Consider the following 13,847-nt stretch of genomic DNA (forward strand, 5'->3'; position numbering starts at 1 on the left):
TGGCTGAAACCCCATCTTCAGTGTTTCCCAGAAAACCCATGTTCCAAACTAAGTGTAGGCTGTGAAAAATAGAATTCTAGATATAATCTACACAAAAGTGTACATTTGTTATCTAAATGATACATAACTTTTCACTACTAAATAGCAGATACATATTTATTCTCTTCTGTAAAAACATTAAGACAAATACAGAACAGACCACAGTATCGGTTGTAAAAATGAATTTATTAAAATGTTCATAATTATAAAATATTAAAATGCACAGAAATTAACAAACATTAATTACAAACTTTACATCTTATGCCATAGTGTATGAAAAGCATCATGAATATTTCAGTTTTACTTTAGTTAAACTGCTCATACATTCTAACTTCTCAAACATCTTATGATATGAACATAAGGAAATGGTACAAGAAGTGTTTTGACAACAGAGCATATTCTGACCCCTACTGTGAATTAATGTTTTATGAAATTCAAGATGCATGTTCAATCAAAAGGGGAGACTTTGGGAAAAAACAGTTTGCAAGATGGCTTTGTTTAGTTTTAAAACAGAAATGATAGCTTTCCCTTTCTAATAACCTATCTAAAATATCTGAGAGGATGTTTAAAGAAAAATGCCCTGAGTATTTGGGCTAATGCTTCAATCCATTAAAATTCACAGACATTACAAAAGGATATAAAACTGAAATTTCTCTAGTGGTTAACATAGGATATGTTGGTCGTGGGCCAGGTTTCTCCTTCCTAGGTCCACCGCCCATCGATTTTCCCTGGGTGCTGCCTGCACTCCTACTTGCAGATGCAGAAACCGTGGTCTGCACACACAGCCCAGGTTTTCCTTCATCACCAAGTCAGCACTGGACTCACATTAATGCTGTTAATGTCATGGATGACCCTGAGTCTCCACTAAAACTTAGCTATTTTGGACATCTTGACAGTGACATACATCGCATTTGTTGCCTTAAAAATGTAGAGGCTTTCCCCCTGCTGTCCACAGCAGCACATTTTAAGCTATGAAGATGATTCTCTCAGCCGGGGCTATGAAAACATAAATGCACATTTCTTTTAAAGTTTTACCATATATCTAAGGAGATAAAATAAAAACATTTCCTTCTCTCTGCTGACATAAAAAGTGAGTAACTGCTGAATCAAACACTAGGAGATAGTCACACTTCAGAGAAGAGAAGAGGTAATATGAGAGGAAGTGACACTCACTTCCAGGAGCAGTGTCACAGGGGTGTGGGGAGAGGAACAGTGGCACTCCCATCTAGGCTATGCAGAATGAGACACAGTTTACGCCAGTGGTAGAAATTCATTTCTCTGTCCCGGTGCAGTCAGACCTTATGTCGCCTGTCTTGAGCACTCTCTGACCGCATCACTGACATTATCAAGAAAGATAGCAAAATGTTGTCCCTGATTCATTGGGACAATTCAAAAGCCTAGAATACTGCTTTGATGAATCCTATATAAACACTGTTAAAAAAAAAAAAATTCATGGCAGGCATTTAAAAATTGTGATCTGGAGTTAAGCTGTTTTATTATAACAAGTCTAAAATCTGACTACTGAAACATGTTTGCTACTGGGATTCCGACAGGTTGTCTCCTCTGGCACCTGAGCATTTAACAGCATCCCAGTGGGTGAAGGCCCGTCCGACACGAGTGTGATACAAATCACCTCCCACTCCCACAACCCAGCACTGACTGTTACCAGTCAAGGGCGAGAGGGGCAGGGCCAGTGTCTTCTCCAGAGCTACCAGGGGCCTGGCACTTAGAAGGCAGTCAAGCACAGTAGGCGGCTTGTAAAGCTAGTAGCAAAACCGAGGGCAAGAACGGCATGGGGGTGCAGGAGTTCAGCAGGAAGTAACCTCCAGATGTGACCAAACCATTTCCCTTTTTTACTCCGACCTGCCTGACTGGCCCAAGAGAAGGCTGGCAGCTCAAATCTAATCCAGACTCTTTTCTCGATTAGGAATACTCTGGGTATATGCTTGTCTCTGTGTAAACACCCAATTACAAACAAGGTACTGGGAGCAGAATAAGAGGACGGAGGTGTACAGAAGCCACATTCGCCGTGGCAGATGCCTTGGTATGTTGATCACTTTGGCACACAGAAATAAAGCCAAGTCATGCAGGCTCCCTGGTGAAAGCCAGTCCCCACGCAAGGCCCATGATTAGTGTGGCTCACAATTAGGGCACTTGCTGCTTCTCTGACCATGCACAGCACCGTCATGCCACAAAGGCTAGGTAGTGAGCCAGTCACGAAGGCGCTTGGTGATCTGTAATATAGTACCTCTCGTATCTAGTGAATAAGTCAACTGGGCATATCTTTTCTGGACTATTACATTGATAAAAATGTAATTTTAATCATGTGATATCATTTTTTCCCAAGAAACTACAAATCTTTAGAAGAGGTAAATTAATTATCCAGATCAATATGAGTTACGATTCTACTTGAATCTGTAACTTTCCCTTCTTTTGTCATCTTATTCTCTTGAGATTTGCAAAGCAGTCAACATTGATTAGGCACAGGACATTCTGGGAGTGCTCCTGGAAGATAAAGGTGTCACTGTGGATTAGAACAAATATGCTTCAAAACCTTGCTATCTTCATTACAATCCACTAAGAGATATTTCTTTGAGATGGAAAGACAGGCCAAAAATGAAGACTGCAGCTATTTCCTTTGATTAACTAAGGTTTCCTTTCTGGAAGGATATGATAATACATCTAAATATTGTGAATTTTTGAGTCTATTTGCTACTTAATACAGTATTCAAACTGAATTCCAAGTTAGCTATTTTTAGTCATGCAAAACCTATTAAAGTGGTAGCATGTCTAGTCTTTAATGATGGTACTGTAAGGAAAAGATAAGTCTGGAACAGATCTGGCAAAGTGAAGAAATGAAACACTACCTTAAAATAAAGAAGATCATGTGCCTGAGAATAGAAAGAAATGAAAATAATCAAACGGGAAAAAAAAGAACCCATCCTGCTTTAGAAGGAGTGGTTTTTAAGCACACTAAGAGACTTCTTCTGTGTTACTAAAATTCCAATTTATCAAAAAGTAACATTTTAGGTTTTTCAGGTGATTAGTTTTATGCCTTTCTTGATCTAAGTTTTACACTTTCCAGTTCCTGCATCACTAGCTGAAACTGAAAAATAATATATACGAAAATGGCAATAGTTAAGACTCACTTGCTGAAGTGATTTAACTTAAACATTCCCATTAGTGATTCATAATATATTTTGACAGAGCTAAATTCTTTAAAGTGCTTCTCAGAACATAAAACTCTTATTCTAATTTTGGTCGTGTATTGTTATCTACTACTTCAGTCATCCTCTCAGCTATAACTCCCATATTTTTTGTCATATCGTTGAGGTGACTCTCCCGAAGAAGCTTTTGGGTTAGGTACTTTTCTCTCTTGATCTTGCTCTTTGTGCGTTTCGACACGTCTGGAATTGCATACGAAATGAAAAATTTCACAGAGTAGATGATATGCTGTGGGAGAGAAGAAAAAACGTCAATCACAAAGAAAGGGAGGGAAACACAGAGTTCCTTTCACTTGTTTTTACTTGTGATTACGGCAGTATATCTGGGCAAGGTGGTGTACATTCTACACACATCCAGTTTCTAATGCCACAGTGTGTAATGAACAGTGGCATGGCTCTGCATAGCAGCTGCGCTGTTACTGTATGAATTTAAAGAATACTATTTGATATATAGAAAAAAAATACCATATATGTAAGAGTACTTTTAAAAGTTTGTGGAAAAATAGAATTAAAAGGTAATATAAATCTTTCCACGAACTTTTTAGAGTACCCTTGTATATTCACACACATACACGCTAGCTATAAAGGAGAAAGATAAAATGAACACTAAAAACCCACCATTAAACTTAAAAACTAGGACAATGCTGTTCTATTTTGTGTGTTCCTTTTCTAATTCCCCTGCCCCTTCCCCAAAGGTAAACACTATCCTTTCTGTACAAGTATGTGTATTATTCTTTTATTTTAAAAAAATAGTTTAACAAAATATGTATATCTCCCCAAATGTATTTAGTCTTGCTTGATTTGAGCTTTATAAAAACAGTACAATAATATATGTAATATTTTCAAAACTGCTTTTTTCATTGTTTCTAAGGTTCATCAATGTTATTGTACATAACTGGTCTATTCACTTTCACTACTGTATAATATTCAGCTGTGTGAATAGACTATAATTTATTCGTTCCCCTATCAACAGGCATTGGGCTTATTTCCAGTTTTAGTGTGATGAACAATGCTGTTGTTAATGTTCTTGTGCTTGGATCCTGGAGCATTATCTGAAGAGTTTCTCAAGAGCATGACCCTACGAGTGGAACTGCTGAGACCCTAGGTCACATGAATGTTCAGTTTTACAAGATGATACGAAAGTATTTTCCAAAGCAGTTATCCCACCAGCAGTTTAGCAGTGTGGGACAGTTTCAGCTGCTCTGCATCCTTGCCAGCCCTTGGTATCAGACTTTTTTTTTTAACCAATATAGTGATTATAAAATGGGCTGTCACCTTGGTCTTACTTTGCATTTCCCTGATTACTAATGGGGCTAAACACCTTTTCATTTGTTTATTGACCATTCAAAAATCCCTCGATTTCTAGACAATACACAACATCCCTTGATTTTAGATAACATACAATAAAAATAACTAAAATAAATCATGCATGGCGATTAGAGCTATGAGATAACAGTGAAGCAGTGTAAAAGTGATTGTGAGTGCTGTGGTGGGACTTTTAAGATAGATTTTTATATACGTCTTATAGGGACTAGTCTGGATATGCCTAATTGAGCAAAGACTTTAAGGAGGTGATGGAATGAACCAAGCAGGTATCAGGAAGAAAGACACTAGGCCAAGGGAATGGCCGGTGCAGAGTCCATATGACAGAAGCCTCCGAGTGTCTTCCAGGAATGGCAAGAATGGATTGAAATGAGTGAGGAAGAGCGCAGTGACATCCAAGAGGCAGTGAAGTGTGGCTACTGAGTGGCTACGTGAGGACGCTGGCCTTTGCTCTGAGTGAGACAGGAAGACAATAAGGAGTCCAGTTAGGAGACGCTGGCCCTGATCCAGGCAGGAAATGACGGTGGCTCTGAGCTGGTGGCAGCAGCAGAGTTGGGAAGAAATGGTCAGTGATACATTTTCAAGGGAAAAGCCAATACGATTGGATGTGGGGTGAGAGAAAGAAAGAAAATAAATAAGGAGGGCTCCAAGAACTCTGGCCTGAGCAGCTAGTGAGATGCAGCTGACAAAATCGAGAAGGGGAAGACTGTGGATGGGACAGATTTAGGGACCGGTTGGCAGGAGAACATGTGGAGTAGATGTAAGAAAATACAGGAATTCGGGGCCGAAGACTTGAGATATCTATTAGATATCCGAGCAGAAAGGTCAGGTAGGCAGTTGGATTCATGGGTTGAGTTCAGGAGAGAGATGCTCTGAAAATATATAATATTTAGTTCATTTGGCACATAGATGGTATTTAAAACCAACAGACTGCCGGGGACCACCAAGAGAGTGAACAGAGAGAAAAGACAACCAAGGAATAAGTCCCAGGATCAGTAAGAAGAGAAAAAAGGGACTGGCAAAGAAATTGAGAAAGAATGGCCAGTGAGGTAGGAGAAAAGCTCAAGATGATGCATTTTACTGGGAGTTTCAAGAAGTGAGCGACCAGCCATGTCAAATGCTGCTAAATTGGGTAAGGAGGATGGAGAAGCGATGGTGGGAATTTACCAGCATGGTGGTCGTTGCTCACCTTGGCAAGAACAGTTGCAGGGAGGTGGGGGGGAGGGGGTGAAACATGACCAGAGTGGACACAAGGAGGGAGAGGAGGGACTGTGGGCAGCAAGAGCTGACAACTCACTCCAGGGCGCTGGCCACAAAGAGGTAAAAAGAAATAGAGAAGAACTGGTGAGGTAAGTGGGAGGCAGAGAATTTTATTTTAAGATGACAGAATTAGTGTGTTTGATGATAGAAATTACACAGGAAAGCAGCAAAGGTTTAAAGGCTTATATCGTAGGAAAGAGGTTTTCCTTTTTTTTTTTTCTTTCATCTATTTCTGAGATAGGTAATAATATTTATAGATAAGTGGAATTTCTATGTTATGCCACCCTTGCATTTCTGGGTTAAAGCCAATGTGCTGTGATGCAACCTTTTAAAAATATATTGCTAGGTTCAGCTTGCACGTTAAAAAAATTCTTTTTAAATTTTATTGTGTATACACATATTTAAGGTATACAATATGATGTTAAGACACATATATATAGTAAAATGGTTACTGTGGTAGAACAAATTAACAAATCCATCTCACAGTTTGCACATTTAAAAAAGATCTTTGCATCTAGGTAATGAGTGAGATTGGCTTTAATTTTCCTTGCTATTCTTGCCTGATATTAGGATCTAGGCTGCTCTTAGCCTCATCAAATGAGTTGGATGGTATTTCCTCTTTTTCTGATTTCTGAAGGAGTTTGGAATGATCTGTTCTAAAAAGCTTGGTATTACTCTCCTACGAAACCAAATGGCCTGGTGTTTCCACTGCAGAAAGACTTCAATTATTCAAAGTTTTGCTGTAATTCTAGTTTTACAGCTGCCTTCTTTAGCAGTTTGAAGATATTAGACTACTCTCCTCTAGCTTCCATTGTTGCTGTTAATAAGTCTCCTCTCATTCTAATTTTCTTTGTCAGTAGTCATCTGTCTTTTCTTTCCTAGTTACTTTTAAGATCTTGTCTTTAGTGTGCTGCATTTTCTGTACAATATATGTAAGTATGGATTTCTCTGTTATCTATTTTGCTTGATCTGTCATACTTTGTGCTCTGTGAACTGATGTCTTTCATTTATTCTAGAAAGATTTCAGCCATAACTCTTCAAATATTGCCTCTGCTCTATTATCCATTTTCAGCTTCTATGATTTTTTAAAGGTAGTACGTCTCACTCTGTCTTCCATATTGCCTAACCTCTTTTCCTCTTTTCCATTTTCTTATTTCCCTGTGATATATTAGGGGTAATTTTTTCAGGCCTGTCTTCCAAATCACTAATTCTCTTTTCAGATTTGCCTAAATTTCTGTTTATTCCATATGTTATTTTTTTTCATTCCAGCAATTATATATTTTTACTAGTAAAAGTGTCATTTAGTTTTTTCAAAATTGCTCTGTATTTTTTTAATAGAGTAAAAAAATAAGCAAACAAGAAACTATTATTGATTTGTCTAAATATTTTCATATAGTTAATTTATATTCCTTATCTGATAATTCAAACTCTTGAAGTTCTAATGGCTCAAATCAGGTGTTTTTTTTGTTTCTTGCTGAATCTTACTCATGTATTTTACTTTACTTTGTCACTGTTGATCTTTGATTGTGAGGTCATATTTGATTATTTTGATCCGAGAAAAATCTGGGGTCTGAATTGAGGACACTTTCCTCCAGAGAAGATAGGTAGTTTCTTCTGCTCTAAGAAAAATTTAGCCCATTTTGGGTCTCTGGCTTAATCCAGAGGTCTCAGGCTCGGATCTTCTGACCCAAGGTTTGGTCTCCTTGATCTTTGGGATGGAGACACTGATAAATAAGCACTAGCTCTCAGAGCCCTCTTGCACTCCAGGGGTGCTTACTGCCCACTGCTTTATTTTAAGCCATCACTTCCCCTTCCTCCCCTCCTTGCCACCTTGTAGGTTCTCCTCCCTTCCAGTGAGCTTATAAATGCAAAAGGAATTATGTTTCAAGATGGTTCTAGATGTTTTGCAGTGGGGTGGCTCCTTACAGTACCTACTCCACTATAATATCAAAAGCAGAAGTCCAATCACTTCATCAACTACATATTTGAATATAAACTAGTAACTCTTGCTGATATATCAGATACTGTACTTCAGAAATTCACTTATGACAGCGAACTAACCATAAATTATTTTTCTTTCCCTGTTAATGTTTAGTAGCTTTTTATATTTTTTTAAAGAAAATACCAGTAAAAAGTATCAAAGCCCGTCCTACCCTACTTCTTCCTTGCTAATCAGTTCTTATTTTGTTCAGAGCAAATAAAATACCTCCTGTCTCAGCCCCACTGCTGGTAGGAGGAGTCATATGTTATAGTTCTAGCCAATGAAATGTAGGTGAAAGTTTGCTGTGAAGGCTTCCGGCAAAGTATTCTTTCTGACAAAAAGGAACAGATATGGCCGGCATCACGCTTCTTTTTCCTCCCTTGAATATAAATGTGTTATCTGGAATTGTGGCAGCCATACTGCAACCATAAGGTGACATACATGATAGAAAACCTAGATAATTAGAGATATGGTCCTTATATCAGTGAACTGGAATTGACTCAGAATAACCACCTACTTCTAGTAAACTGTATGTGAAAAAAGTCAACTCTTACTTGTTTAAGAAATTGTAGGTGGGTTTCCTGTTTCTTGCAGCTAAATATAATCCTGACTGACTATACCAATCAAGCAACTTCTGAGGTTTTTAAATTTGGTAGTAGTTACTCACTCGGAATGAAATGTAAAGATGGCTTGATCAATTGCAAACTTACAGCTGCCTCAGTCATTTTTCATAGCTGGTTAATTTTAGGGATATAAAAAACTATTAAAAGAAGTTGTTGTGTTCTGATAATGCAATAAAAGAAATAGTAATAATACAAATAAAACTACTATAGCAATAAAAGTTCCTCATGGGTGGAGATCACATCTTACTGATCTTAAATAAGCCCTTTCATGGTCCAGCACACTGCCCAATGCCCCAAATGAAAAAAAAAGAAAAAAGGCACTTAGTTAATCTGAATTGAATGGAATTGAATTCTCCTCACATATAACATGCTTTTTTTACTTTAAAAGCAGATAACCAACTTCATTTAATTACCGAGGACATATGATGAGTATTCTCAGGTCAAACCTGATTGATGTATGTCCTAAAATAACTATTAGCAAGAGATAAGAAGGTATCATACATTTTAGGTACAGAGTCAAGGAACACTTAGTTAATAGGACTGCAAATGTACAGCATTATAAACTATTTCAAAGTATACTTTTCCTACCTCCATGACAATGATAAAAGCCAGCTTGGCTGCAATCACGTGCCAATAGTAGATATTATGCTTGTATTCCTGTGGATGTCCAGGTGGGTTTCGAAAATCACGATACCTGTAAACAAAACAGACATATTAGGAGACAAATCTTTTTGATCAAATACTGTAAACAAGAGCCCCATTTAAAAAGAGGTCATACTTGATTCAATGTTCTTTTAGATTGGACATCAACGCAAGTTTTCTTCTAGAGCTCAACTGGTAACAAAACCTCAAGATAACTACTCCAGTAATAACTCATTTAATATGTAATAAGGTAATGATGGAGTCCATCTTTGCAAAAAAAAAAAAAAAAAATCCATCTGTATGACAGAACCATAGCTCTAAATTTTATTTTGGGCTTATTTCTGGTTTTTTGGTTGCATTACTGAGAATTTGAATCAATGAAGGCTTTGAAGAGTTGGACCAAATACATTTTAAAGACTCCTTTAGGTTTAAGACTCTAAGATTGAGAAAAAAAATGCTGTGGCAATAAACTTTATCAACTGGTACTTCAGTTGGTGTATACTGTCCACAGTTGATCTTACCAGCCATGAAAATCAATGCAGAGAACTTTGGAATACTTTTAGAGAATACTGTTAGGCTGAGGTATTGACGTCTCTTATCTTTATATGTCTTTGTTAAATGAGGGTGCTAGTTTGTTGTCATTCAATATCTTCAGGTTGTACTGAACAACCCATTAGTTCTGACAAAGGAATTATTTTGGTTTTTGGAACTCTTGGAGTTTTTCCACTTCTAAGACATAAAACTTTTCTCCTGGATCAGTGTCCCTGTAACCATTTGAAACTCACTTTTAAATCCTGCTTTATGGCTTGGTTTGAAACTTCTCACCCTAGTCTTTATTAACTTTAATATTTTGGGGGGGAGTTTGAAAAGAAATCAATGGGAAAAAAGTCTCTAGCGATTTAATTTAAATGACACCAAACTGAATCACATCATAAGAAAAGCCCTATGAAAGACGAAGTGCATTTTTAAACAGGTAAAGCAGAACTTGCCTGCATGTGGTATGGTTACCAAGCCCAGAATATGGGTTTCCCTCGCTTTTGTTTTTGAAGTCCATGACGTTGAAGATGGAGAGAGTGCTGTTAATGTACCCGTCCATGGTGTAGCTAGCGTGGTCCCCATAGGGAGGGACAGAGAAGGACCAGTAATACACCAGGCGGGGGATCATATCTGATGTGAAGGCAATGATCATGGCCTGTGTCGGGAGGAAAACAGAAACGGGGCATTAACATAGAGCTTTTCTAGCTATGGTTAACAAAGAGGCCAGAAGTACTGTTTTCATCAAATTTTTTTAAAATATGAGAATACTCCAAAAAGTTCACGGAAAAATTAGTATTATCTTTTAATTCTATTTTTCCACGAACTTTATGAAGTACGCTTCTATTAAAGATTCAGAAACCCTAATTCTTTCCTGACTCTGCAATGTACGTAGGCATGCCCTAAGATCCTTGAGCAACAATTTTAAAGTAGAATATTAGTTTCCTTTGGCTCTTCAATTCTAAGGGAATGTCTAGAAGTCTACCTGCAATTCAAATGCAAAGGCCTGATAGTTGCCTATTATGTTTTTTAAATATAGTAAACACCCACCTATTTAAAATAATTGTAGACTAGGGCCTTGTGGAGAACTGAAGAGTTGCTTGCATATATTATATGTAAGTTAGTATTTTTCAAAAAATTAGAATAAAATTCAGTCAACCTTAGACCTCTACTTGATTCAATCAATATTGTGAAAATAATCTGGCTTTACAGAATTCCTTTGTAGAATAAATAACTGATACAAAAGTGATTTTTTTTATCACTTGCTTCTCATAAAAATAGAATGTAAACTGCATGAAATATATTTTCCTTGATCTAAATGTAAATGATGGCTTCAAATTCACACTTTTTTTGTCCCTATAGTATCTTGACTTGTTTAGACAAGTTGACCCATGGCCTGATTTATTTTAAACTCTCATTATATACTTATGTTTGTTGTTTCATTAGAGAACAGGAATTTTTAAAATTAATAAAATGTGGGTAGCAAGATATCATATTGGGGTTGTCCCATTTATACAGTCAAGCAATAATGTCTGCTTTGTTAGATCTAGTTTCTAAGCCTTTAAACTTCCAATAGATTAAATGGATAGTTATAAAAGTTATAAATAATCGAATAGTATACAGAAAGTTTAGTATATTCCTAGATAAGTGGAATAAATATGGGTCAATAATAAACCTGTGTCTGTGCCAGTCAGACATCTATTAGGATATAAAGCTACTATGAATTATATAAATTTTCTCTAAAATTTTTTAATTTGGGCTTTAAATTTTCCAATGTATAAAATTGGTCCAAAGGAAGAGAATATACGTTAAATCAAATTCCATGTGCATAAACAAAGATAAGTGGTTCAGTCATTAATCCAAGCAGAAGAACAGACATGTTTTTAGCTCAACATGATATTTAATAGTATTCATCTGAACATATGGTTTAGACACAGTGAGACCACAAACCAACAAACAAGATCTCAGGCAAAGCAAGAAGAACAATTAAGGGGCTTTTATATTACAAAATTTTCCCCACTAGACCCAGCTTTGTCATTTCCTCTATTGTAAAAATTTGTGTGTTTGTACGTATGTGTGTTTACGTCTGCCTGTTGGTACTGGGAGGTAGCAAGAATATTTTACCTTTTTCTAGATTTCAATAGATTAAATTTTCCTGTAATCATTTAACTCATTTATATCTTTGTATAGAATCACCTGAAGATGTGCTTCAGGAAGCTACAAAAATTCCAACAAGGAAGATAATTCAATTGTCTTGGGACAAGACCTTTTCTCCTCCCGAGCTGAGGGGCTTTGAGAGGCATGCTGCGAGAGTACAAATAAATGCAGTGGGCTTCATCCCCTGTGCTTTTTCTGCTCTCAGTTTTTCATTTATATAAAAATAAATTAAAAGTGGTCTTCAATAGCAGATGCTCTGGCATGATATTACAATCTCAGTTCCACTTATTTATTGAACCAGCAACTTTAAAGTAAGTGATTTTTACCAAACTTCTGCTTGATGCCTGCTCTCATCCCTGGTGGCTGTTCTCTTCTTCCTTTTGTACACATTAGGTCGTGGAGATAAACATTAGGTATTGGTGGGGTTGAGGTTACACAAGTGAGGGGATAACAGATACTCTTTAATGCTTGCATACATTTACACCGCATCTTAGGAAACAAATCCTAATAACATGGAAAATAGGATTGTTCATAGTTTGATCAATGTCACAATTTTTTTTTTTTTTTGTCTTTTTCGTGACCGGTACTCAGCCAGTGAGCGCACTCTCCCGAGTGCGCCACGGGGTTGGCCCCAATGTCACAAATTTAATAAGCAGTTTTCTAGGATAAATTATAAGAAAAAACAACTATTGGACAAGAACCAATAGCACCAATTAGTCAGCGTGTGTGTCTGTACACATACACAGACACACGGAGTAGCCTTGGAAACACAGCCAATTCTCCATCTGTGCTAATGGAGTGGAGCCATGGCATGGATACTGGGGAAAGGTGCCTACTATCATCAGACCAGAATGCTTGAGGAATGCGGAGTTTGAATCAGTTGAATTTTCTGGTTAGCTGAAGGTCAAACAAAAACCTTTTAGCTTCAAACCTTGTTGCTGAAAATCTTCCTAAAGCACAGTCCACGTTCCTGTCCTGCTTAGTGTACTATAGCATATTGAACATGACATATTGATTCTTTTATGACTGTGGAACTTGAAAGGCCTCGCCGTTATATTTCCGAACATCAGTCTTCATTCTGCAGCACAGTGGCTGTGGAAGGTGCAGGCTACTAGGGTAAATGGAAGCTGACATATCCTAGCAGTTGGTTTCTCTAAAAAGTAGGGAGAGCAGGCAATTCAGATAAATTGAGGGTTCTGGTGTGTGAGGGCATGATGGCTGGGTTCCAGATAACTTGTTTTATTGTGTAAAACTGTAATCATAGTCCGGACAGTGACCGGTTTTGCAATTCTTGTGCCTCTAGTTGAGGTACCTGTCCTCACAGAGACACTATTAGTGATGATATGAGTAGTGAAGATGATAAAATAACAGCAGCCAACATTCAATAAGGACTAGGCTCAAGGCATTCACTCACTGAATTCCTAACCACTCTTTGTGGTACGTTCTACGCCTATAATATGTGGTAGGGAATTATTCATTCTATAAATGATAAAATGAGGCTCTGAAGTGTTAAAGGCTGGCCCAAGCTCACACAGCTCAGGGCTGCAGTGCTGGAAACTCAAGTCCGTGTCTACCTGACTTTGAAGCCTACAGTATTCAGTAACATCCCTCGTCCATGAGCCTGGCACATGGATACTGCCAAATTCTGTTTCTGCAGGTGCTTGTGGGAAAAGGCTGCGGACTCAGGAGAAGTATGTCTTAAGAAATTAAAACCGGGAAATTATTTTATTGAACAAGTAGATCTGACAGTGAGATATAGGAGGAAATGGCCCTGGTTTTAAGGACATTTCTAGGGAAGGAGGTCCTCAGAGGAGCTGATATGAAAATTGTTCCTCCTGAGAGCTCCCTATTGGCTGTCCAGATGGGTCCATAATCAATTAATACAGGCTGTAAATAACTAAGTTCTGTTCTCTCTCACTTGGGATACATGAGCAGAGCACGAGGCTGCTTCAGACAATGCCCAGAATGTGGCTAGCGAAGACGTAGGGGTGGGGTGGGAAGAGCGACGAAACCCACCTCCTTTAAGAACCGCTGCCCTGGAGACAAGGAAGGCCATGCGCACCT

General features: G+C 37.7%; 1 protein-coding gene across 2 annotated transcripts in view; it reads right to left on the minus strand.

Moving 5' to 3' along the window:
• Positions 1-264: 264 nt before the first annotated feature.
• ANO6 (anoctamin 6) overlaps positions 265-13,847 on the minus strand; it is a 184,653-nt gene continuing 171,070 nt past the window's right edge. For both annotated transcript variants that reach the window (XM_063075340.1, XM_063075339.1), the window contains 3 exons: positions 10,082-10,284; positions 9,039-9,144; positions 265-3,492 (listed from right to left, as the gene is read on the minus strand). In XM_063075340.1, the coding sequence (XP_062931410.1) occupies positions 3,286-3,492; positions 9,039-9,144; positions 10,082-10,284 (516 nt within the window). In that variant the 3' untranslated portion in view covers positions 265-3,285. The remainder of the gene's footprint in view (positions 3,493-9,038; positions 9,145-10,081; positions 10,285-13,847) is intronic.

Source organism: Cynocephalus volans, chromosome 12 (genome assembly GCF_027409185.1).
Source record: "Cynocephalus volans isolate mCynVol1 chromosome 12, mCynVol1.pri, whole genome shotgun sequence".
Taxonomy (NCBI): domain Eukaryota; kingdom Metazoa; phylum Chordata; class Mammalia; order Dermoptera; family Cynocephalidae; genus Cynocephalus; species Cynocephalus volans.